The sequence below is a fragment of the Chrysemys picta genome, chromosome 5 (assembly GCF_011386835.1).
Source record: "Chrysemys picta bellii isolate R12L10 chromosome 5, ASM1138683v2, whole genome shotgun sequence".
NCBI lineage: Eukaryota > Metazoa > Chordata > Testudines > Emydidae > Chrysemys > Chrysemys picta.
In genome coordinates this window covers 80,520,722-80,544,378 of record NC_088795.1, presented here as the reverse complement: position 1 = coordinate 80,544,378, position 23,657 = coordinate 80,520,722, and the positions used below count along the sequence as shown (strand labels likewise).

General features: G+C 40.2%; 1 protein-coding gene across 35 annotated transcripts in view; it reads right to left on the bottom strand.

Annotated features, from left to right (window-relative positions):
- The window catches only part of TENM3 (teneurin transmembrane protein 3), a 2,213,160-nt gene that overhangs the window by 4,349 nt on the left and 2,185,154 nt on the right, over positions 1-23,657 (bottom strand). For all 35 annotated transcript variants that reach the window (XM_065596701.1, XM_065596700.1, XM_065596702.1 and 32 more), the window contains 5 exons: positions 18,939-19,114; positions 16,701-16,936; positions 10,251-10,547; positions 5,919-7,530; positions 3,471-3,601 (listed from right to left, as the gene is read on the bottom strand). In XM_065596701.1, coding sequence (XP_065452773.1) covers positions 3,471-3,601; positions 5,919-7,530; positions 10,251-10,547; positions 16,701-16,936; positions 18,939-19,114 — 2,452 coding nt within the window. The remainder of the gene's footprint in view (positions 1-3,470; positions 3,602-5,918; positions 7,531-10,250; positions 10,548-16,700; positions 16,937-18,938; positions 19,115-23,657) is intronic.

The following is a 23,657-nucleotide window of genomic DNA, read 5'->3' as shown; positions in this document are numbered from 1 at the left end:
GGTCTATAACTATGCTACTCCATGGCTAGGAGATGTCCCACAGCTTCCTGCAGCTGGTGGTGTGTGAGAGGGTAGGATCAGGAACTTCCCCAAAATTGGACATTAATAGGGAGGAAACAAGGAGAGAGAGAAGGGAAGCAGGCCCACCACCTACAAAAATGTGCCTGGTGGAGGGGTGCAGTGCTGGGTACTGCCAGCCCTTCTCCAAAGTACTGTAGCTGTTGGTGAAAGCCACAACCAATTCATTTGTGTGGGCTCTGATCTCTCCTGCAGCAGTCAGGCATTCAAGCGGCTCTGCTCTGAAGCACTCTAGAGGGGAGCTGTGAGCTATGTCCAACCCTTCTGCCATGGCACCTTTTCTGAGTGTGGGGACTCCTCCTCCTCCCACCTCCACAAATGGGGAGAGGGGATGCCAAGGCACAATGTATGATTACTGTCTTGCCAGCCCCTGCCTGCTCAGACGTGACAACATGGGGTTCACATGTTAAAAAAAAATCCAAGCCTGCCTATGCTGGGCCATGAATGGTGAGGCTCAGGGGAAAACTGCTGACAAGTATGGCTTTCTGTTGGCAGTGCTCAATTCAAAATGACGCGAAGGCGACTCAGTTAGGAATCATAGAATATCAGGGTTGGAAGGGACCTCAGGAGATCATCTAGTCCAACCCCCTGCTCAAAGCAGGACCAATCCCCAACTAAATGAGTGCACGCTAAACCCTACCCCAGGGATCAACAACCTTTGGCACGCGGTCCGCAGGTTTGGCTGATCGCGGCTCCCACTGGCCGCGGTTCTCCGTTCCAGGGCAATGGGGGCTGCGGGAAGTGGTGCGGGCCGAGGGATGTGCTGGCCACCGCTTCCCGCAGCCCCCATTGGCCTGGAGAGGCAACCGTGGCCAGTGGGATCCGCGATTGGCCGAACCTGTGGACCTGGCAGGTAAACAAACCGGCCCGGACCGCCAGGGTGCTTATGCTGGCGGGCCGTGTGCCAAAGGTTGCCGATCCCTGCCCTACCCAGTCAGACTACATGGTGACACAAATAGCAGCCAGGTGCTCTAGCACCTTCCGAGGGGCAAAGATTATTTTTAAACATGTTTCCCCAACCCTCAGCTCTCTCTAGTTGCAAGGGTGGATAACTCCATCCCCCACCCATACACATTCCCAGGTCTTAACATCCTATCGGGGGTGGGAGAGGAACAAGTGAAGGAACATTCCCATCACTTGACTCTCAAAGGTGAAAATATAAATTGCTTCCCCACCTTGTTTCTAATCTGCACAGTGCAGAGCAGAGACAGAGCTCAGGCCTACAGCTCTACTGGGGGAGAAGGAAGGTGACACACTGGCAGCAATGGGGAGCACAGGCCATCTGTGGCTCTCATGTTAGTTAACCAGTAGCAGTGAGAGCTGCTTACCCAGAACCAACATGTATATATGCTGTATTCATGTCTGTTCATGCCTTCTGATTAGTTCTATCTTCTTACTGAATAATGAAAACCATGCTACTTCCCCTTCCAACATGAGCACTTTGAACCTCTCCTTTGTCCGCTGCCCCCCTCCCTCCAGAATCAATTTCGGTTCATTATCTCGCTGTACTGAGCACCTTTGTTTGGAAGAAGTCCTGTGAACATGCTGACTCCTTCCACCCTAAGTTTGTTCTCTCTTCCCTCAGCTCTGCTGGTCCTGCCCTGTCCTGTATCTGCTCTCCACTCTCACACCTCTAATCTTTTTTCTTTTTAATTTTTACTTATTGTGGAATTTTATTGAGTGTGTTATTAATGATGTTAGGGTGCCTAGAACCTTAGCTAGGTGTCCTTATTACTTGAAAACTAAATTAAATAGAAGAATCCCTGATAGCTTTTCCCCACCTATTCCTCTGCTCTCTCTGCCCAAGACTGTAATAACTTATTCAAAGGTCAAATTGAGAGGGGCTGTCCATCCCATCATCTACCCTGTCCCTTCTTTACCTTTGATTTTTGTCCTCTTTTAGCTCTGTGTTCTTCTCTGCCATCCCAAATGAATGTCCTACACAAACTCCTCTAACTTGTCAACTTGATACCATCTCCTCCTACATCCCAATCTCCCTTGCTCTCTTTCTCATTCCTTCTCTGTTTCACCTCTCCTCTCTGGCACCTTCCCTTTTGCACAGATCATCTATATTCTGAAGAAATCCTCACTCAACACAACTGCTTCCTTCCCTTTATCTCTGAGCTCCTTGAGTAGGCTGTCCATTCCCAGCATCTTCACTGCCTCTCACTCCTTTCCAGTCTCACTTCCACCTCTGTTCTCATTTCAAAGATTCTGAAGAACTGCCCCAGCCTAGATCCCCCATCACTCCCCACCTTGCTGTGTGTTCTCACCACCCTTTTCCCTTGCTGCTTCCTTTGTTTCTGAGTCTCCTTTAAAATACCAGATTTATTATTCACTTCCCATACAATGTAACTCATTGTGAGGTATATCCGTTTCCTACCCCCTTTCATAATCTGTTTGTCTAAATTAGATTTTAAAAAAAACCATGATCCTAAAGAGTTTACAATCTTGTAAAGCACTGTGCAAAAGTATGGTACTATACACAGATTAATTAACAACAATGATCATGATAATAAATTACTGACCACTACTTAAAATTCTACATAATCATTCCCGTAAATGAGAGATGCTTTTTTTGGAATCATTATTCTGGGATTGTCCATTTTTTGATCTCTTCTTAGTCTGTCTCATTGCAAATTTGGGGATTTTATTGTATGTAGCTTTTTGTTCTCTGAATGACTAGATTTATAAATTCCATTTTACTAAATGGCAGATTTGGCTTTTCAATTTTACATTCTATTTCTTTTCTTTGTCATTTAAAACTGTTACAGGTTTTCTGGTCTGCAGTAGATACTTTTTTCCCCCCATGGAATTTCATAAGCACCTGGAGTTTTGATTCTATGTAATGTAATGGGTTTTACCTGAGGTAATTTCATTTTCAATATTTTATCTTTACATATAAAACATGGTTAATATTAAAGAGAAGTAAAATTGTTCTGGTGCCCAGTATGCATAATTTATATCACCTATTCTTCTGTTTATTTCACAGTCTATTTTTTATTACCGTGTTCACTTTCTGCCTTCAGGCAGGGTGTTGGTATAAATCCAATCTCTAGAGTTTCCACTGGGAAACCTACAAGTCTAAAAAGGGTTTCAAAGTACTATATTTATTTATTATTTCTCTCTACATTCTTATCTATTTTATTGAAAACAAACTGGATCTTGTTTAAAATCATACTTAATTTAGCAAAAGCACAAAAACCGGTGTAGAATTAGCACCTGTAATTTAGTAAATCCTTTGAAAAAATATTTAAGGCATAGAGATTTGCAATACATTGTTTAAATAAAAAACTGACAAGCAGCACCCTGAGGAATATATAGCTAAATTAGAATAGTTCCTTCTATTCAACCCTATCTCCATCTTTGGTGTTTTTTTGTTTTTTTCTTACTGGTATATCGTCCCATTGCTGACTCTTCACAAGTTCATATGAAGGCTCTGTCAAATCAAATTTGGGAACAGGGAAACCAGGTATGGCATTGTGCAGATGGAAGCCAAATGTCACCAGCCAGCTGTTAACATCTGGAAGAAAAATATACAAGAAAAAAAAAGAATTTTCTATATTTTGAAATGTAATTTTTACCTGTTTTAATCTAGAAGTAATTCTTGTCAAAGCCACAACAGTTACATTCCGTAACACTCCAGAATTATTTAACATTCTTCTTGTGGTACTGGTGTCTATAGTCTGTACAGCAACTCTACTGGAACTAGTATAACCCAGATGGCATATTTTAGATAACTTCCAAATAAAAGTACTATTCTAATCTTAAAGGTGGCTGTTTTTAAAGCATTATAGTCTCTCATGTGTGTATCTCAGTGATCTCCAGAATAAATATAGAAGCACAAGGAAAAGATGTTCTTCTAATTGCTGTCTTGCAAACTCCACTGGCATTTCACAGTCAAGCTGAGTTCTTTCCATCTCAAACAATCACCAGTAATAAAAGTACTGCAGGTCACATTCTGTTCTCAGTTGTGCCCGGGCAATCCTATTGTCTCCTCTTGCACTCCTATTTGGGTGCTCAATTGCCTTCCATGTAAGGAACTTAGTAGGCAATTTTGTTGCTGTAAAAGAGAGATCAGAATCCTACTCACCTTCTCTTAGATTTAGTTGGGCGAATGAGAATAAAAAGTAAAATTGCTCCCATCCATCAGTAATACTGTTGAAATCTACTCTCTGCAACACTTCCTATTTCAGAGCAGCAATTAGCAACTGCAACAGGAAAAACATTTTGCTTGCAGGATCTTTCTAGTGGTGCTAGTCTTAATTGTCTATTTGTTGCTCTTGAAGTCTGGCTTCTACTTTGATAGCAGCACTGTAAAATGGAACCTTCTTAACTCAGCAGCTCCCCCTATATATATTCAGAGTCCTAGCTATTAAAGTCACTAAAATTAGTTTCTAGTTAAAAAAATATTACATTGGGCACACTAACAATGGATTGTGGTTGTTTTTCAATAGAAAGCTAGGAGCCAGGTTAGGATGGAGAAACGTTGATTAGGCAGAGTAGGGGCAGCTTGCTCTGCTCATGCCTGAGCTGTATCTGTACTGTGGATTTCTGTCTGGCCACCAACTTTTCACACATACTACATTAAAAGAAGATGGTAGAGCTGTGGGTATTAAAATCCAGCAGTTTCCAATGAAAACACCCCAAAAGTGGGGGAGGGAATAGAATCTTTCAGAATGTCAGAAAAGGCCTTGAAAATCTTTACTTTAAAATTATTATTTAAAGTGTTCCCAGGTACATAATAAACCCCAGCAAGCTATGGATGCAAAGCTGCCATCTGGCATTAAGTCACCTAAACTAATCATAGAAGCTTCAGCTTTATATGTACGGTTGGGTTCATTTTACTCTATACAGTAGAACCTCAGAGTTACAGGAATGGAGGTCGTTCGTAACTCTGGAATGTTCGTAACTCTGAACAAAACGTTATGGTTCTTCTGTCAAAAGTTTACAACTCAACATTGACTTAATACAGCTTTGAAACTAATACAGCAGAAGAAAAATGCTGCTTTACTTTTTTTTTTAGTAGTTTATGTTTAACACAATATTGTTCTGTGTTTGCCTTTTTTTTTTTTTTTTTTGGTCTCTGCTGCTGCCTGATTGCATACTTCCGGTTTCAAATGAGGTGTGTAGTTGACTGGTCAGTTTGTAACTTTGGTGTTTGGAACTTTGAGGTTCTACTGTAGATCAAAGATGTTAGTTGAAATTTAGTTTTCATTTTTCTAGTAATACTTTTGTGGCAACTGCATTTCTCTAAATGTCACAATGAAAATTAGTGCTATGGCATTCACTACAGTACATATTGCTAGGAGATGATAGATTCAAGGGACTGTGGGCAGCCCTACCTCTGACAGCCTGTCAACACCTATTAACTAACCAGTGGGCAACTGTTTGTCAAAATGATGGAAAACCACTTGTTTCCCTATTTCCTTTTCGGAGGAACACTCACACCTCCTTACTAAGTGCAGATGAGCCTCATTTAGTCTGACCCAACCTAAATAAAAAAAGGCACAGATAATCTTACTTAGTTCTAATATTGAAACACATGACATGTATTCACATAAACTCTGTATTTTTCAGGAACTTCTGTTAATGCACAGTGATATGTCATTTTTCTTTACATAAGTGGAAACAAACTGAAACATGCATCATCTAACCTATTTGTGTAGCAAATGTTCTGAACAATTAAATTAGTTTTTTTAACGTTTTCCCAAATTCAGTTCAGCTGACAGCATACTTAGTTTGTAACCCACATGCTCAGATTTCAGGGTGATGAGTACATTATAGCAGGTTAGATTTTTGAGTAGGTGGGAAATATTGCTACAATTTAAACAATTTACCTGTGATATAATCCTTCACATCATGTATTTTACTGGCTGGATTGTTGTTTCTAAACATGTAGAGGTTAAAAGGAGCTGGATCCTTCCCAATTCTTTTCCAGATTTCAATGTCAGGTGTAGTCCAGCGGCCTGCCAATATGTCATAATCCCTTTCTCCAAAATGGACTAGTTTGGTCAATGGGTCATACAAGCCTCCGTGGAATCCTATTACCAACTGAAAGTCAAGGTTGGAGTCAAAATAGATCTCGCCATAAGCAGTGTACTGAATTTGTTTAAGCATCAGACCGTTGCTACTAAAAACAGCCAGTGGTGTCCCAGTGTTGTCTGAGGCAATATAAAACTCATCCCCACTGCTAATCTCCATGGCAAAAAGGTGCCCTTGCAGGTCATAGTAAAGAGAAGTGATCTCAGAGCTTGAATGGTTATATACATGAGTTATCCTGGTTGGATAAGTAAGGTCTGCATAAAAAAACTGGAGGTGCTGTCCGAGGCTAGTTTTACTGGAAACCCGTCGTCCTAGTCCATCGTAACGGTATATCACTGTCCACCCACTGCCTTTGCTGTAAACTCTAGTGAGAAGGCCCTTTGAGCTGTATTCAAAGATCTCAGTACCCCTCTGACGCAGGAATCCATCTTCATCTAATCGGTACTGAACATCGCCTAGTCGAGTGATTCTGTCTCTCAGGTCATAGCGAAGTGGGGTCAAACGGGCACTGTTACTAGGGTTGAGCAAATGGAGGTTGCCATTTAAATCATAGTTGTATCGCCACATGATTTTTTCATTTAGATAAACTGTCTGGAGCTGACCATCAACATCATATTCATAAGCATATTTGGTGGTGTTGGCAAATGGCCCAATTTTAATTTCTCTTTTAGTCACTCGCCCCATGTTATCGTATTGAATTGTAATCCAGTACATTAGCGACCTAAAGATTTCATACTGAATTTCTTTGATGCGGCCATGAGCATCAAAGTGTTTTGTGTAAGTCATTACAGCTGTGGAAATTATCTGGTTAATATCATAATATATAACTCCAAATTTTCCAAACTGCTCAACTTTACCAGAGATATCGTCAAATTGGTAGAGATCAATAGGCAATGGGGTTTCATTGATGACACCTTGCATACTAGTCACTCTGAAGCTATTGTCATAGCTGTAGTCAAATCGAGCATTTACCATTCCGTCTTCACTAAAGCGGAAAATCTGCCTGTCAATCAATGGGCCGATTTGCCTGTATCTAATGGTGCAGATAAAACCATCACTCTGGAGGTTTACCGTTTTCAGAACACCTGCTGTCTCATCATAAGTAAAACTGACTCTTGTACTATCATACAAAATTTCTGAGAGCTTCGTCTGCCTTCTGTATTTGAACAAGACTCTTCGGCTTGTACCCAAGAAAGCTGTTTGAAGGAGCTGTCCCTCTTCATTGTAGTCCATGATAACGGAGGCATTGCTTTCAGGGGGGTTGTATATGTTCCGGTAATAGCCAATGGAACGAATGGTTTGCATGGTATGACGAGCAACGCTGGGCATGGTGATGGCAGAAAGCCGATCCAACAGATCATATTCAAAGATGTACTGCCGTTGGCTATGAAGCAGGAGGACCATTGACTGAAAAGCAAGAACAGATTTTAACCATGTGACAAATCGTGAATTAACACACAATTTCTTGACAACAAAAATGTGACATTCAACTTGAGAAAATTATAATCTTTTTAAATTAAGTTAGCCTTGACCTTACATGTTAAACTCTTCCCTGTCTAATTTACTTGGATGCTTAATTGTAAGGGGTTCTGTAATTATTGGCTCCAGATTCATAATGTGCTACTTGTTATGACTGTGTCATTCTTTTATCAAGTACTCGCAGCCAAACAGCAGATTGTCAATGGATTTGGATAAGGCATGTTTAATACGGGCAGAAGAAAAACTGTCTTCAAGCCAATAACTCACGAAGGGAACAACATATGGGAGATGCAATTTCTCCCCCATAATTAGTGATAATGCAGAAGAATTTTACTAGCCTGAAGATCCCTGAACGTTCTTGTTCTTGTTCTATATGTATTTATGACACAGGCATAAGAATTGTTTGATTATTTACATCAAGAGCAGCTACACAAGAATTATTCTGTCAGTCAATGCCATTTTCCTGATGCCTGGATATTGTGAATCATTGGCCTTGATTAAATCATGTCCACAATTGTTAGTGAACAATATATACTGAATAATGGCTTCAGTGGAAAAATAATTAGAATATTAGCACCTCAGTTAGGAACCTTGACTTCTTGCATTGTATAAATACAGATACATTTATAGCACTAAATAATAACTGTTGCCTTACACCTAGAGAGATGCCACATAATAACAACACAGAATCATTTACTAAACAGAACTTAAGTTAGTAGGCAAAGCAATTCTGAAAGAAAGGCTCTGCCCAGAGCAGAGTTGGAACAGTAGATCTTGAGAGCATCTGTGGTTCCAGTTTCCTTCCAACCAGTAGTAGCAGTTGCTCTGGTGAGAAAATCCATACCATCAGCCACAGTTTGGAACTGGGATTTCCACAAAGTACTGTCATTACAGCTCAGAGAATTTCTCTTCTAAAAGGCTTGGCCAGTAGATGTTTTTACCCATGTGGGCTTTCCCTACTTTATGGCTTCTGCTGTGTATGAGAGCATTCCTCTCCTCCTGCCTGGCTACAGGTGGAGCTTTCCCCTATGTCTTATGGATACTGGAGAGGAGGTGGAGAGCTTTCCAGCCTCATAACTTTATTTAAAAACAAAACAAAACAAAACAAAACCCCGTCTGCTATTTAGATCTTCCCTCCACTGATACAACTGGTCTCAGCTTTGCAGCAGCAGAATTAAATGACTTAATCAGTTTCATGCAGAGGCTGTGAACATCAGTAGTCATAGATGCTGCTAGTTGGGGTACTCTGTAGGGAGTAAGGGGGTCAACTTGATGGAGAGGAGAGAAGGACAGACCCATGGGTTACACTTAATTCCAGCATGACCTTCTGAAGTAGCTGTAGAATGAAACCAACCAGTCATGCCAGGTTCACTCCACTGTTGACAGCTTTCACCCACTCTTCAAAAGATTATTCCATATGCAAAACGTAAACAAGCAATATAAATGATAACAAGTAGACGATTTTAAAAAATAGTTGCATATTAATAACGGAAGGTGTTATCAATAGTTCAGGGAAGGCAAGGCATTTATTTGAACATGATTTTAATACTGCCCCCCTTACTGATTTTAGTTTTAGAAACTGGCAATATTATATATGTCTTGTCATGTAAACAATGCATGATTTCGAAATCATGCAGCCAACACAACCCTTTTCTTACCCATAAATATAGTATATGACTATGGTCATGACTAGCGTGTATTCCTGCTGGCTGAAAATATCTATTCAGATATGAATTTTACTGAAAGCTGGATAAAGCAAAATCCCTCAGTATGAACTTCAGACCTTGAATGGCAACTTCATTTTTTGCTCATATTGAGCAATACACTTTTAAAATTATATGTTCCATATAGCAATATACCTAACACAAAACTGCAAACCACAGAAAAAGAGAAGCTACTTATCAAAGTAACTTTTGTTCTCCGAGTATATTACCCGTGAAACAGTGTGCCCAGCCAGGAGTTACGAGATCTATAACAAAGCAGTCAGGCTGGGGGGAGTGGGAAAGGTAGTATGTGATTGCTGCTCTGTCACAGCACTCTAGAACTAAGGGTACTAGATGGGTTCTGCTGTTACATGGCAGGGCATGAGCTCTCACAATGGAGATATGCGATATGCAGAGACAGTATTAGGAAAGAGAGTCATGTTTCTATGATACTAATATATAAAGTAGATTCATGAGTTCTCCATTATTGCTTTGATTCTGTACTACAATATGAACAAAGTATGAACTGGCACCTTTAACTATAATGAAATAACTCTTTTCTGTGCCACAAAACACAACATACAAGTTGGACATAAATCATTTACCATTGACTTAAGTTACCAAGATCTAATTAATTCCTGTATATTATTTTATGTATTAAGAAAGCAGGTAGATAGAGATGCCACTTGTTTGTTACATGGCCTAAATAATTTACAAAATATATCAGTTACTAAAAGTTAACTAAGTTAACTGAATGTTTAATGCAGAAACATTAATTACCTCAGTACCCATGTGAATCACATATGGGCACCTAAAACCAGAAATAAAATTTGGTTCTGTCATGTATTTTCTTTGCATATGGCTGACATGTTCTGCATAGCTTTCAATGTGCTCAAAGCAATGTTGATAGAACAAAGCATTTGTTAAAACTGTAGTGTTCTTTACCTTTTCCAGATAAGTGTAACTCCAAGTTTTTCCATCAGCAAATACTCTAGATACAATCCTTCCCTGCCCATCATAGTCTACTTTTTCACTAGTGGTTCCTCGCTGAATACTGCCAATTTGACCTGTAGATGAATAGGTAACATTGACAGCCATCAGCTTGCTGCTTGGCAGCCAGAGAGTTGGATGCCCTGATGTGTCGTAGGCAATCCTCAGCAGAAATTTACGGTGGTCATCATAGATCTTTTCTGTCTTTGTGGTTCGATCAAAGTCGACTGAAAGGAGGTTTCTGCCATTAACCTTTTATAAAACAAACAAGATGACAAAATAAATCATGTTGTTCAAATACCAGCCACCTATTACTTCCTCAGAGTACCAGCTATTGTTTAAACACCATTTATAATGATTGATTCCTTGTGTCAGTAAATTAATTTAGCAACTTCTTGCTATAAGTGCAAAGCTTTAGATTAACTGCTGTTTTAAAAGGTTTCATTAAGTAGAGAGACAGCCTGGCATTTGTTCAAAATCTTTTCAATTAAATTCCTTAAGGTTTAGTCAACAGTTAACAAAATACGAAAGTATATGCACTGAAAACTTTTATAATAACTGGTGCTACTTGAAGAGCCCATACCGCTGTTTTAGATAAGCAGTACAAAAATATGGGGCAATGACTAAAGAGTAAGGAAATGATTCAGTGAAACAAGACAAATCACTGCACGGTACATCAATGATACTTAAAAAGTGAGCAAAGAACTCAGGCCTAACCCTTTACTGGGAGCACTATCAAAACAACTAGTAAAAGTTAAGGTTTTTGAAGCTAGATTTAAACTTAAGCACATAGGAATTTCCATACTGTATCAGAGACACAATATTTAGTCCAGTATCCTGTCTATGACAGTATCTAATGCAAGATGCTTCCAAGGAAGATGCAAGAAACCCTTAGTGGATAATTATGAAATAACAACATGCCCTCAGAGGCAGTTTATTCCCAACCCATGGGTCAGTTAAAGGTTGGATTATGTCCTGAAGCATAATGTTTATAACAGTTTTTAATAAAAACAAACCAACCAACAACCTTTCCAGTCTAACTATGGAACTTTTCTTAGTACATATACAGAAAAACTCTTTGTTGAAACCAGTGATAACAGTGAGTTCCATACATTAATTATACATTATATGCATTTTTTTCATTTTTAAATATACTGCCTTTTAGCTTCATTGTTTGTCCCTTTATTCTTGTATTAGGAGAGCAGGTGAATTTCTTTTTGTTTACTATTCATACTTTATAGACCTCTAGCATACCCAATCTTATTTATCCCGTCTCTACAGTAACCTGTCGCATTGTTTTTTAGTTTCTTTTTTAATCCAGGCTTACAACCATTTTTGCTGCTCATCTCTGAACCCACTTCACATGTGCTCTTCCCTTTTTGAGTTTTTTGTGTGAAGATGAATTGTGGATAACCAAGATAGATTTTCAGCACAGCAAAATGATAATAAATGGGAAGAAGGAGCAAGAACAAGATGATAGTTGTATAAAGCATTTTTAAAAATCTGCTTTCTAAATTGACACATGCAGGAGAAGAGAGGAGTATGAGTAAGGGGTGAAGAGAGCTAGTCCAGTAACATTTGGAAAGGAGCAAGAGAATATGCTGATCAGAGAAACTTTTCAGGAGTACACATGAGTGAAAATGTAACTGTCTTGAACTTTACCTAACAGTTGATGTGCATCAAAAAGATGCATCTAAGTTAGATCTTTATTGTTGGGCTAACGGGTATTAAAAAGCTGCTGCTGGATCACAGAAAAGTTTGGAAAAAAAACCCCAAACATTTTCCAGAGATTCTGATCTGTTTATGTATCATATTTGTCTCTGTTGACTTGTTCTTGTGGGATCAGTGACATAAAAACAGGATCTTTGTTCTCACCGTCAGAACAAAAATCTTGTTTTCATGTAAAAACTGTCTTGTATAAGAAAAACATAGAAAAATCTAACAGCTGCAAAGTGTTATCTAATACACTTAATGAGCTGTCTAATGTTCTTTAAATATACTTTCACAAGTAAGTGTTCTAAGGGCTTGTGTATACTTGAAACACTACAAGGCGCAGCTGTGCCTCTGTAGCACTTCACTGTAGAGATGACCTATTCTGATGGGAGGGGTTCCCCACTCAGCATAGGTAAGCCCTCTCCCTAAGAAGGAAGAGTTCTACCATCGACCTCGCACAGTCTACACCAGGGGTGAGTTCAGTTTACCTACGTCGCTCCGGGGTCTGGATTTTCTTAGACCCTTGAGCAATGAACCTGGGTTGACCTAACTTTTTAGTATAGACCAATATTGATTCTAAAACCAGTTTAAATCTGAATATGGCATACTCCCATCTGCTCCACTTCCATTGTTTGAGGGCTTTTGCTATTCTTATTTTCAGGTAGATTTTTTTATTCCATTTTCCTACCTTTTAGATCAGGCAATTTGCCTGAATTAGTTTTTCTGTAGGGAGTGCTCTTTATCTCTCTGTCTTCCATTTCTTAGCCTTCCCCAGACACCCCTCCATTCACCTCTGTCTGTCCCTTTCTGCCTATTCTTTCTTTTGTTCTTTGGAATTCTCAATAAAAATGGGAGAAATGTATCAATAGTCCACAATTATGTACCTAACTAGAAGATCCAAAGTCCTTCTGTATGTGGCATAGATTGCAAATTGTTTTGTGATTATGGATAGATTTAAAAATTAGTAGATTAAAAATTTAGATTAATGCATCATGTTACCAAATCAAGTATAATACAGTGAAAGTGTAATATTCACTAGCACATATATCAGCAATACATTTTGTCATTGTCTTTGTGTACATTTGTCTTCTTTGCAGCAAACTGTTATTGACATATTTGCGGAGAAAAGTTAGGAGTGCCCTGGTTTTTGTTCCTCCTTCTTTTCTCATTCTCTCCTCTCCATTCTCTTTTCTCCTTCATTCTTATGCAGACTGCACTGCAGCATTTTCATAGTGTGTGTTCACACAAATTTTTAAAAAAGGTTTCAGCTTTTTTTCTCTAGGGCTTCTTTCCTCTCCTTTCTCCTCAAGGCATTTTCCTCTCACCATCTTCTTACTTTTCTCCTCCTGCCCTCTTTTCCCCCAAAGAATTTAATTACTGTTATTTTATCCTAATTTCTAATCGCTCACTCTGTTTTTTCCATATTTTGACAAATCTCTCCCCCCTATTTGCCTTTCCCTCTACTTTCTCCCCATCTCTCCATAACCCCTGCAAGGCTGTAGCACCTTACAGATTCTTCTCCCTTCCTGTTGCACTACAGCAAGGAAGTTTGAAGGGTATCACTCCATTTCTGACAGATGGATTAATGGGGATTTCTCTTTTGCTGATTCTGTAATTTATTTGGCCATATTACATTTTTTGGTAGCAAGCCAGGTTTAAGTTAGATTTTCTTGGATGCCCAGAGGCCTTTGGGCAAGAGAACGCTATAAATAGAATATTATCCTCCATCCATCTAGGGTGCCTTGGCCTCCAAGAAGATTTGGCATGTGCTTCAATAGGGTCTGCTAACCTCCCTTGTTGCACAATGAAATGGTTATGAACCACAGAAGCCAAATCATTTGTGGGGGCGGTGGAGATTAAAGTTACAATGCTAAGGAGAAAAGGAACGTGACCCTCAGGCTGAACACAGTAATACTTAGAAAGAGAGTACAAGATTTCTGTCTAGGCCAAGTTCCCTTTCTTTTAGTTGTGCTGTTTTCCTTTTTCATTCCCTTAGCAAGAAACAGCAGGTGCCAAAACTAGGTAGGGTTTTGCTTACCCTGAGCAACCATCACTGTAAATAATCATTCCTCCTTGTCAGAAAAAAGATCAATTTTTCTTGGGGTTGAGGAGGTGAGGAGTAATATGAGATGCAAGGGTGTTTTTCTTTTCTCCTTTGTCCCTAATGAAATTTTTAAAACAGCACATTACCTATAACTAGTCAAGAGGAGCAGACTGAAGTTATTCACCTTTATTTGATGAACTACCAAGGATCGATTTAAAAGAATTAGGTGTTATTCCAATAGTAATTCAGATTTCTATTGTGGTCTTGAGGTGGTCTCCTGGCAACCCAATTCTGAGTGCTTAATCTATGTTGTCTTTATCAAATGGCTGTTGTAAATCAGAGTTTGCCTGCTGAATACATTTTGCCTACTGTATAATGAGAAAAAACCTAACAAGATGGTAAAAGGCACATATTAGAGGGTTATTTTGGGAAACAAAATTAAGACTTTTCTTCCAGAAATATGTATTGTTGCAACTTTCAGTATTTTTTAAAAAGAATGAGATCCTAGGATTGCACTAGTGTTATGGCAAGAAGTGTTACAAAAGATAGTAAAAGTTATCTTCAAATACAGTAACTCCTCATTTAACGTTGTCCCACTTAAGGTTGTTTCAATTTTATGTCCCTCCTCAATTAGGGAACATGCTCATTTGAAGTTGTGCAATGCTCCCTTATAACGTCGTTTGGCTGCCTGCTTGTAAGATTCTGTGGAAGAGGAGCGACTTTACAAGGGAACAATGCACAAGTTCCGCTTCTCCGTCTCCTCCCCCTCCCTCCCAGCACTTCCCTCATCGCTGGGGACTTTCTGGGAGGGAGGGGCAGGAGTGGGGAAGCGCTGTGTCTCTGCTCCTCCCCCTCCTTCCCAGAAAGTCCTAAGCACTGCCAAACAGCTGTTTGGTGGTGCTTAGGACTTTGCCGGGGAGGGATGTGACATGCTCCGGAGAGGAGGTGAAGTGGGGGTGGAAAGAGGTGGGCCTGGAGTGGAGCGGGGACAGGAAGAGGCGGGCCTGGAGCATTCCTGGCAAAATCCGAGCCTGTTCTCCGGGGAAGCTGCTGCTGCAAAGGTGCTTCCTAGTGTCCTTGACTGCAGCCGGCTGGCCTGTGTGGGGTAAGTGAGGGGCACTTCTCAACCACAGTACAGTATTGTACAGTATACAGTATAATTCCTTTTGTCTGCCCCCCCAAAATTTCCTTGGAACCTAACCCCCCGCATTTACATTAAATCTTATGGGACAATTGGATTCATTTAACATTGTTTCATTTAAAGTTGCATTTTTCAGGAACATAACTACAATGTTAAGTGAGGAGTTACTGTACAGGAATTCCATGATGTTATCAAGATTCAAATTCAACTGACATCTCTATGCTGATGACTCACAGATCTACCTCTCCACTCCAGACCTGTCTCCTTTTGTCCAAACTAAAATCTCTTACATCTCCTTGTGAATATTTAGTCATCAACTCAAGATTAAGATGGTTAAAACAAACCTCTCAATTGCTCCCCACTGCCAAGTCTTCCCTGTTACCTCCTTTCTCAATTACTGTGGACAATACCATTCTGCTGTCACTCAGGCCTGTAACCTGGGGGGTCATCTTCATCTCAGACTTCTCTCTCTCTCTCTCTCTCTAGGTTCTTGCATTCAGGCTATGTCTAAATCTTGCCGATTCTTTCTGCATAACATCTCTAAAATATGGCCTTTCCTATCCACCCACACGGCAAAACTCTCATCTGAGCTCTCATCATCTCATGCCTCAATTACTCTAACATTCTTCTCTTGGACTTGGACAAATGCATTCTTGCCCCATTCGTATCCATTTGGAATGCTTCTGCAAAGATAATTTTCCTTCCATTGAGTCCCCCTTCTCTAACACATTGAACCTAAGATGGTTCTATCCACTTTCAAAGACCTTCTCGATGCAATATATCATCTCTCTTTTGTTATTGAGGTGTCAACACTCTCCTCCCATCACCCATGATGCCAGCCTGTACAGCCCCTTGTTAAATTTTCAAATAAGCATCTCCGTGCTTTCTCCTATGCTACCCGTCACCGTTGGAAGGTACTCCCATAAACATCTGCATAGCCACCTCGTTATCTACCTTCAAATCTTTCCTCAGGTCTCCTACAAAAATCTATACAAAAAACTTGTCAACAGTTTGGCTGTTTGTGAACTGAGACCACAGCCTATCCACTGACCAATATTGTCTCATTCTTTCCTTATACTCCCCCGTCTGTCTGGATCCATTGGTTGTTTCTTTTCTTATACTTAGATTGTAAGCTTTTTGGGGCAGGGAGCATCTTTTGCTCTCTATGTCTACAGTACCTAGCACAATGGGGTCCTCATCCATGACTTGGGCTCCTAGGCAGTATGGTAATACTACAACTACTACTACTAAATGCTGACTCATTCCATGATATTAGATGCCAAGTTCAACAAAGAGAGCCCATGAAAAAGACAAGAGCAATTAAAGAAAGAAAAACTTTACCCACTAGGTAAAGTAATAACCATGGCTACTTTCAGCTCTACTGTGGGAGTATATATTCTACATATTCTGTGGCTGAGGAATGGCAATGCCCATTGAATCGTGCCTCTGTTACTACTCATGAACACCAAATGCCGTCGATATCATGCATACTCAAACATTTACTCACCCTTAGCTTTCGGCCAAACACATTGACTTTTCCCTGGGCTTGTTCTTTTCGGAATCTCCATTCTACTAAGTTCTGTCCATTCTCTCCTGGAAGAGTCATGTTTCTTTTCGCTACTGTTGGATTGGCTGTGCCAGCTAAAACATGCGGTTCTGTTTGGTAGTGTGAATCCATGCCACTGGCATAGATAATTCTGAGGGAGCCATCATAGCCAATCTGGTAGCTGTTCCTTAACTGATCTGAAAATGAAACAAAGTATAAAAACATATAACTTACATGAGTTAAAAATCTGGCTTTTTCATGCATTCACATATGCAACATAAGTACAGCGAGTCTTGACATTGTATACTGACATTTATTTGACTAATACATGCAGGGTGAGATTTTTAAAACTACCAATGGGTTACATTCACACAGGGAACTTAGGCACAGCAATGCTCAGTGCCCAACTCCTAGGCCCTCTGCCACCCAGTGGTATTGACAGCCTCAGACTCTCCAGGCATTGTATGTAGAGGGTCAGGTGCTTAAGAAGGGGATTCACAGAAGCCAGCAAGCTGAACGGGGAGTAAGCTGAGTAGGGAGCCAGCTAAACTAGCCTCCATTGAAATGCAGAGGAAAAGGGAGAGGTTTAATGCCTAGATCCACAAAGAGACTTAAGCATCTAATAGGCTATGAGGAGCTGCTTCCTTCCAATCAGGATTTATAGCCATGAATCCTCTCCTGGAGTTAGCCACAGAGCACCTAAGCCACAGAGACACAGTCTCCCCCCCCCCTTATAGCCAATAGCCCACTGGTTAGGGCACTCACCTGGGATGTGGGAGATGTGGGTTTAATTCCCCCCTCTGCCTGAGTGGGACTTGAAGCCAGGTCTCCCATATTCCAGATAAGTGCCCTAATTACCAGACTATTGGGTATTCTGGGGGGTGCCTTCCTCAGTCTCTCCTGTTGAAACGGTTCCAGTTGGTATAAATAATTAAATATTAATTGCAGCAAGGACTTGAACCTAACTCTCTCACATCCTGGGGAGTGCCCTAACCACTGAGCTATTGGGTATTCTGGCTCTCTCGCTCCCTCTCAAGTGGCTTTTGTGAGGGGTTAAGGATGCTCAGAGCACACCTACCAGATTGGGCCCACAGGCGAGGTGATAGGTAGGAGAATGCCTTGTTTGAGAATCCTGCTAGGGATTAGGCATGAGTTAGTGCACCGAGCTGCTCAGCAATGACCGGACTTAGGCAGCTTTGCGCATGCCCACCAGCAGAAACGTAGGCACCTAGGGGACTTTAGGCACCTACAGGATTAGGTAGCAGCTGAGTAGTGGTTTTGCAAATGTCAGAGGTGCCTAAATATTGGATTTAGGCTAGGTCTATACTACCCGCCTGAATCGACGGGTAGAAATCGACCTCTCGGGGATCGATTTATCGCGTCCCGTCGGGACGCGACAATCGATCCCCGAATCGGCGCTCTTACTCCACCAGGGGAGGTGGTAGTAAGCGCCGCCGACAGGAAGCCGCAGAAGTCGATTTTGCCACCGTCCTCACAACGGGGTAAGTCGACTGCAATACGTCGAATTCAGCTACGCTATTCACGTAGCTGAATTTGCGTATCTTAAATCGACTCCCCCCTGTAGTGTAGATGTACCCTTAGATGCCCAAGTCCCTTTGAATCTAGCCCTAAGTGACTTAGGAGCACAAATCCATTTGACTTGCAATGGGACCTGTGCTCAAAGTCACTTAGGCACTTTGGAAAAAAAAAATCACACTTTCAAAGAGTAATTCTTTTAGACTGTCATAAAATATATTTGTTATTGTATCATTATATTTTACTGTATTTGCAAAATACTAAGTGCACTGTAACTGTTGCTAGAACATGCTGCTGTAGCTTCACACACTACCTTAAATCTCAGATCCAATGCCAAACCAATTATTAACTAATTCTTTCCCCCCTCTCTGTGGTCTTTCATCATTACTTATTGGTAGACTAGGTATCCCCTATGTCGATCCCAAAGTTTGTTTCCAAAACCAAGAGCTTGTTGGTTAGATAATAAAGTAGAGTTAATTACATCCTCGTATCTACTCCCTCCCTCTAAGGTCCTTGAACTGTAATATTTTCACTAACATCTGCTGTGCTAATGTACCCATTTAGGCAGCTGATCTGAATACATTATGCACTGAAAAAAAAAAACAGTTTCGCAATTTAGTATCTGATTATAAGTACCTGTGGTTTTTGTTTTGTTTACAGTACCTTGAACCATGGTATAGAAAGAATCAATTGATGATAAGTTTGAAGTAATGCTGACATCTTCCTCTCTGCTAGATGATTCAATGTCCACTGTAATGGCCCTTTCCATTTCCCCGTGAAGGTTAGTGACCACTCCAGTTGGAAATGTAACATTTGTGAGATGACCCTCACTGTCATAGCTAAAATAAAACACGGTGCAAAATAAAACAATAAATAGCAAGAACAAATTGTTTTCACTTACAAGTAGAATAAACAGGAATATGAGCTGTTGATATTGTAAGGAATGTTTGCTTTGTGTGTGTGCTATATGCACAACGAAGAATTCAAACATACTTTGAAGTAGCAAAAGGCTGTTTAACACACAGGAGCTTCAATGGTGCTAACAAGAGCAAACAGATGGATCTCCAGCTCTGCACATTATTCTTTGAAATGGAAGCAAAATCATGTTGCACATCTAATTTGATGTCTCAAAGGAAACATGCTTAGCAGTGTAATTCTTTAGCATTCTGCACTCACTTTCTATTATCAGAGTACATTTATTTCACTGTTATATTTATATGAGAAGTCCCCAAAATTTTTTATAGCATGGACCATATCTTAAGAGAGATTGTCTCATGGGTCCATTTCCCCTGCCACCCACAATTATGCATCTTACCTGCCCCCATCCTGTTCTTGACTGCTTAACATCTCTTGTGTTACTAAGAAAAGTAATATTTGAATAGTAGTTAATGTATTTTTAGCTCTCTTTCTGAAACTTAGCTGAACTGAGGATAGCCAGCATAGGAGACTAGTGAGATGTTTGTGGTCCATGGACTAGTGAGAACTGCTCTATTCCATTAAATCATTTATAAAATACTCTATCAATTTCATATTTCTTTATGATAACTGTATATCTATTAAGCTTTAAATAGGTATATAAAACATCTATAATGGAAATAAACATGTGATTTCTGAAATGTGCCTTTCCCCATTGTTATGTTAATTAGATGTCACTGTGTGACATGCATGGTACTGTAGACAGTAGAGGAATGACATGGAGAAAACAGAAATATAGTGCAAGTGTAAGTTAAAAGAGCATTTCCCCAAAATATTTAGTTATGGTTTTTCCATCAGAAATAGGTATTTAATAAGAATTCTAGGTCTCAGTAGTTGCCTTAATTGCTGGCAGAGCAGATTTTAATGGAAAAGTAGCAACCAATCTCTATGAAGGCATCAAGGTTCAGGATCACTTGGAGAGAGATGGAATGAATGTTCCATGCCATCTTGATGACAAGAGTAAGACTCAGTTAGAGCTGCATATGGGTTTTGTATTTTACACTTAATTTTTCCTACAGATGTGAGTAAAGTTGCACTTTCCCCCTAACTGATCATAAATACTATGTTATTGAATTAATTTAAGATATGTCAGTGCCTCAACAGTGGCTCTCCCAAAGCATTAGGTAGGCAACACTGGTTACCCCCAATGATTTCAACCCTTCAAATTCACATCAATCAGAGTGATAGAACAGCAACAGCTTTCAACACACCACAGGAGGATGTTTATGGCCCTCTCATCTTTTTATATTAATGAAAACACCAAATACATTCTGTTTCTATAGCGCGTCCTGTCTTTCTCATGCTGGTCTCAGATCTCTCTCTACCATTCTCTCAAATATCCCTCAGTTCAAGAGACATCGTACACTTTACACCCAAAGAACCTACAGTGTGCACAAAAAAAAATAATTCTCTAGTTGTTCAGTTTGGTTGGTTTTGGATTTGACAGCACTTTGTATATATCAATTTCATCCTTTCACTACAGTCCATTTCCCCTATTTGTGTAGGATTTTCACAACAGGAGAGAGAAAATCTTTTTAAAAATAGGAAACTGTGGTTGCTATTCCCAAAGTAATCAAGAGATGGCCTCACGTTTTACAATTAACTATATTTCAATTTGACAAGATTTCTTCAAGTTTCCAATATAAATATATCTTTCATTTTGGGTCTTCTTCATATATTCTGTCTTACCTTTCGGACTTGGCAGGTTGAGCGATATTGTACTTATGCAAAAAATTGAACCAAACATACCAACATTTCTTTCACTTCAATTCAAATGACATCTGTTAAGAATACCAATCCCACCTTCAATCTCATCCTTCAGAGCCATATACTTAATTTTCTTTCATGCAAATCTACCCTCTCTGTCTCCCATGGGAACGTAAACATGCCAATTAACGTCTCTTTCTAGGTTCTGCTTTATAGCACAATGTTTTAGGGGAGTGTTTGTTCAAATTATCTTGCTGGGAATTATTTATTAACATACTTTGACTGCTGTAGCCAAAGAACAGAGCTCATTTCAAATAACTCTCACTGTAACTACAGCCACACAGTTAAGATCACTCATTAGAGGGACCTTTGTGCCTACAGAATCACAATATGATATGTAATACTTAATCATAACTCTGCGTATAACATTCCAAGTGTAAAGCAGTGATAATTCACATTTCATCTCTGTAAGGTTGTACCTATGGCTGACATGGAGTCCATGGGTCCGAGCATTCTGTTCTCATTTTTTCTAGCATCTAGGGAGAGGTAATAAGGTGCAAATAAGAAGGCTCCCTTAAAACTTGCCAAGTTTTACTCAGCTGGAGAGACAGTCACACTGTCCTTTCTGCATTCCCATGGGTGCAGGGAGTGAACACTGTTTCCCCTCCAATTCTCTCTCCTGGCTACTAGTGGTGACTCTTGGGACTGCTGCACACGTACTCAAGCCTTCCTTCTCCTCCTTTCTTAATGTTCCCATCACTGGCTTCATTGCCTCTGCTGTGCCTCTTAGTGCAGCACAGTGGAAAGGGGGAAATGAGAAAGCAATCATGACCAGCTGTGTTGGGGCCTAATATTTGCTTACTCTCCCGATTCTGTACTGTAGCAGCATATCCCATTTCCATGTCTTCCCACATAGGTACACTCTACCCTATGGTTCTCTTGTGTCAGGAGCTGATGGTAGGTGACAATGTTTGGAGGAAAGACAGATTCTGGGTTGCCCAAATTGGGGGTAGGCAAATTGCACAAGTGAGGTCATAAAAATGCAGGGAAGGGAAAGGATTGATGGGAGTGTGGGCCAGTGAGGATAGTGGAGAAGACGACCATTGGAGAGGCTGAGGTTAAACAACTTAGTGAAAGGAAAAGAGTCACAACAGAAATTGGAACTCAAGAGAGACAAAGAGAGGTGAGAAAGCAATGAAGGTAAAAACAGGGGAAGTACAATGTGGTGGCTACTGCCTGGGACATGGAATCAAGAAATATGGATTCTCAATTCACCCCACTCACTTTCTGCGTAAACTTGGGCAGGTCACTTTTCTTCTCGGTGGCTCAGTTCCCCCAACTATAACCTAGGGGTAACAATACTTCCCCTCTCTCACAGATAAATGAAAGGTGTTTATATTACGTTCCAAGAATTATCATTAATCTATCAGTTTTAGATTGGGAGACAGGCTGAATCAGAAAAAGCTCACTCATTTCATGTGTTCATATACTTGACACATGTCATTTAAAAAGGTACTTGGAACTTGAAAGCTACAACTGCCTGATACAGGCATGCTGGTTTAGGAAATGCTGAGCAAACTCATAGGTAGTATGGGAAAAGAAAGAAAGAAAGATTTTCCATCCCCTTGTAGTCAGGAACAGAAAGCAAGGCGGGAAAGAATGAGCTATGGATGCATTGTCTGTCAAAGCCAGAATGTGAGGAGATACCTCTCCCAGCAACAATGGGACAACTTGCTCTTTCTCAACAGCCTAGAAGGTTGATAGGGGTGGGGGAAAAACAGAGGGAAGGTGCTTTTTATTCTCAGAAAGAAGGAGAGCAAGCCAAAGATGCAGAGAGGACACTCCTCCCTTTCAGCAACCAGGGGAAAGGGGTGGGTGAGAAATGCTGAGGGGGCTGCTTCGTCACTGAATATAACAACCTCACAACACAACCCTCACAATTCAATATTAACACACTATACTGTGATTACTTTGTGGCTGTCTGATCTCATTCAATGAGGAAGCAGCTCTGTTAGTTTTCACAGGTTGAATACCCAACTTTCTATGCCACTCCAAAACATCTAGCCTCCTTGATGATTTAGCTCCAGTCACTCTTGCCAACATTCCTGCTTTCTTCACTTCCATTACCATCTTTCATTTCCCCGATTCATTCAGTACACAGCAAAAATCTCTTCTCCCCGTGTCAAATCTGCATTTCCATGATTTCTCAAATGCTCCATTTGCCTTTGACTGCTCTTTCTGTAGTCTACCATAAATTCCATTTCATGCTGGATTGTAATATGGGCGCCTCATTTTGTTTCACAGCATATGAGTACACACTGTAGCAGTATTTTATTCAACATGATCTCTTCCACAAATAATGTGAAATGTGACTACTTCCTTATGAGGGCACTAGACATAGCAACGTCACTCTAGGCATCATCCTGGGCATTCCTAGGTTATTTTTCATTTTTTTAATTATATCCAATATTGTTAAAATTTGTTGGTGAGTTCAGGTATTTTTCTCATCCAAATGTGTCAGTTTTAGTCCAATAATTTTGTTTTATCTGCCTAGTGGTCTAACACTGAAATTACCCTTGAAGACATTGGATCTAAGGCTAGACGGCAATCCCCTCTCTTTGGCTAGTCAGAGCTTCTTTGATTTCTGCATGCCCACCCACAAACACACATACTACTACTATTCCAGGCCTTTCTGATCTT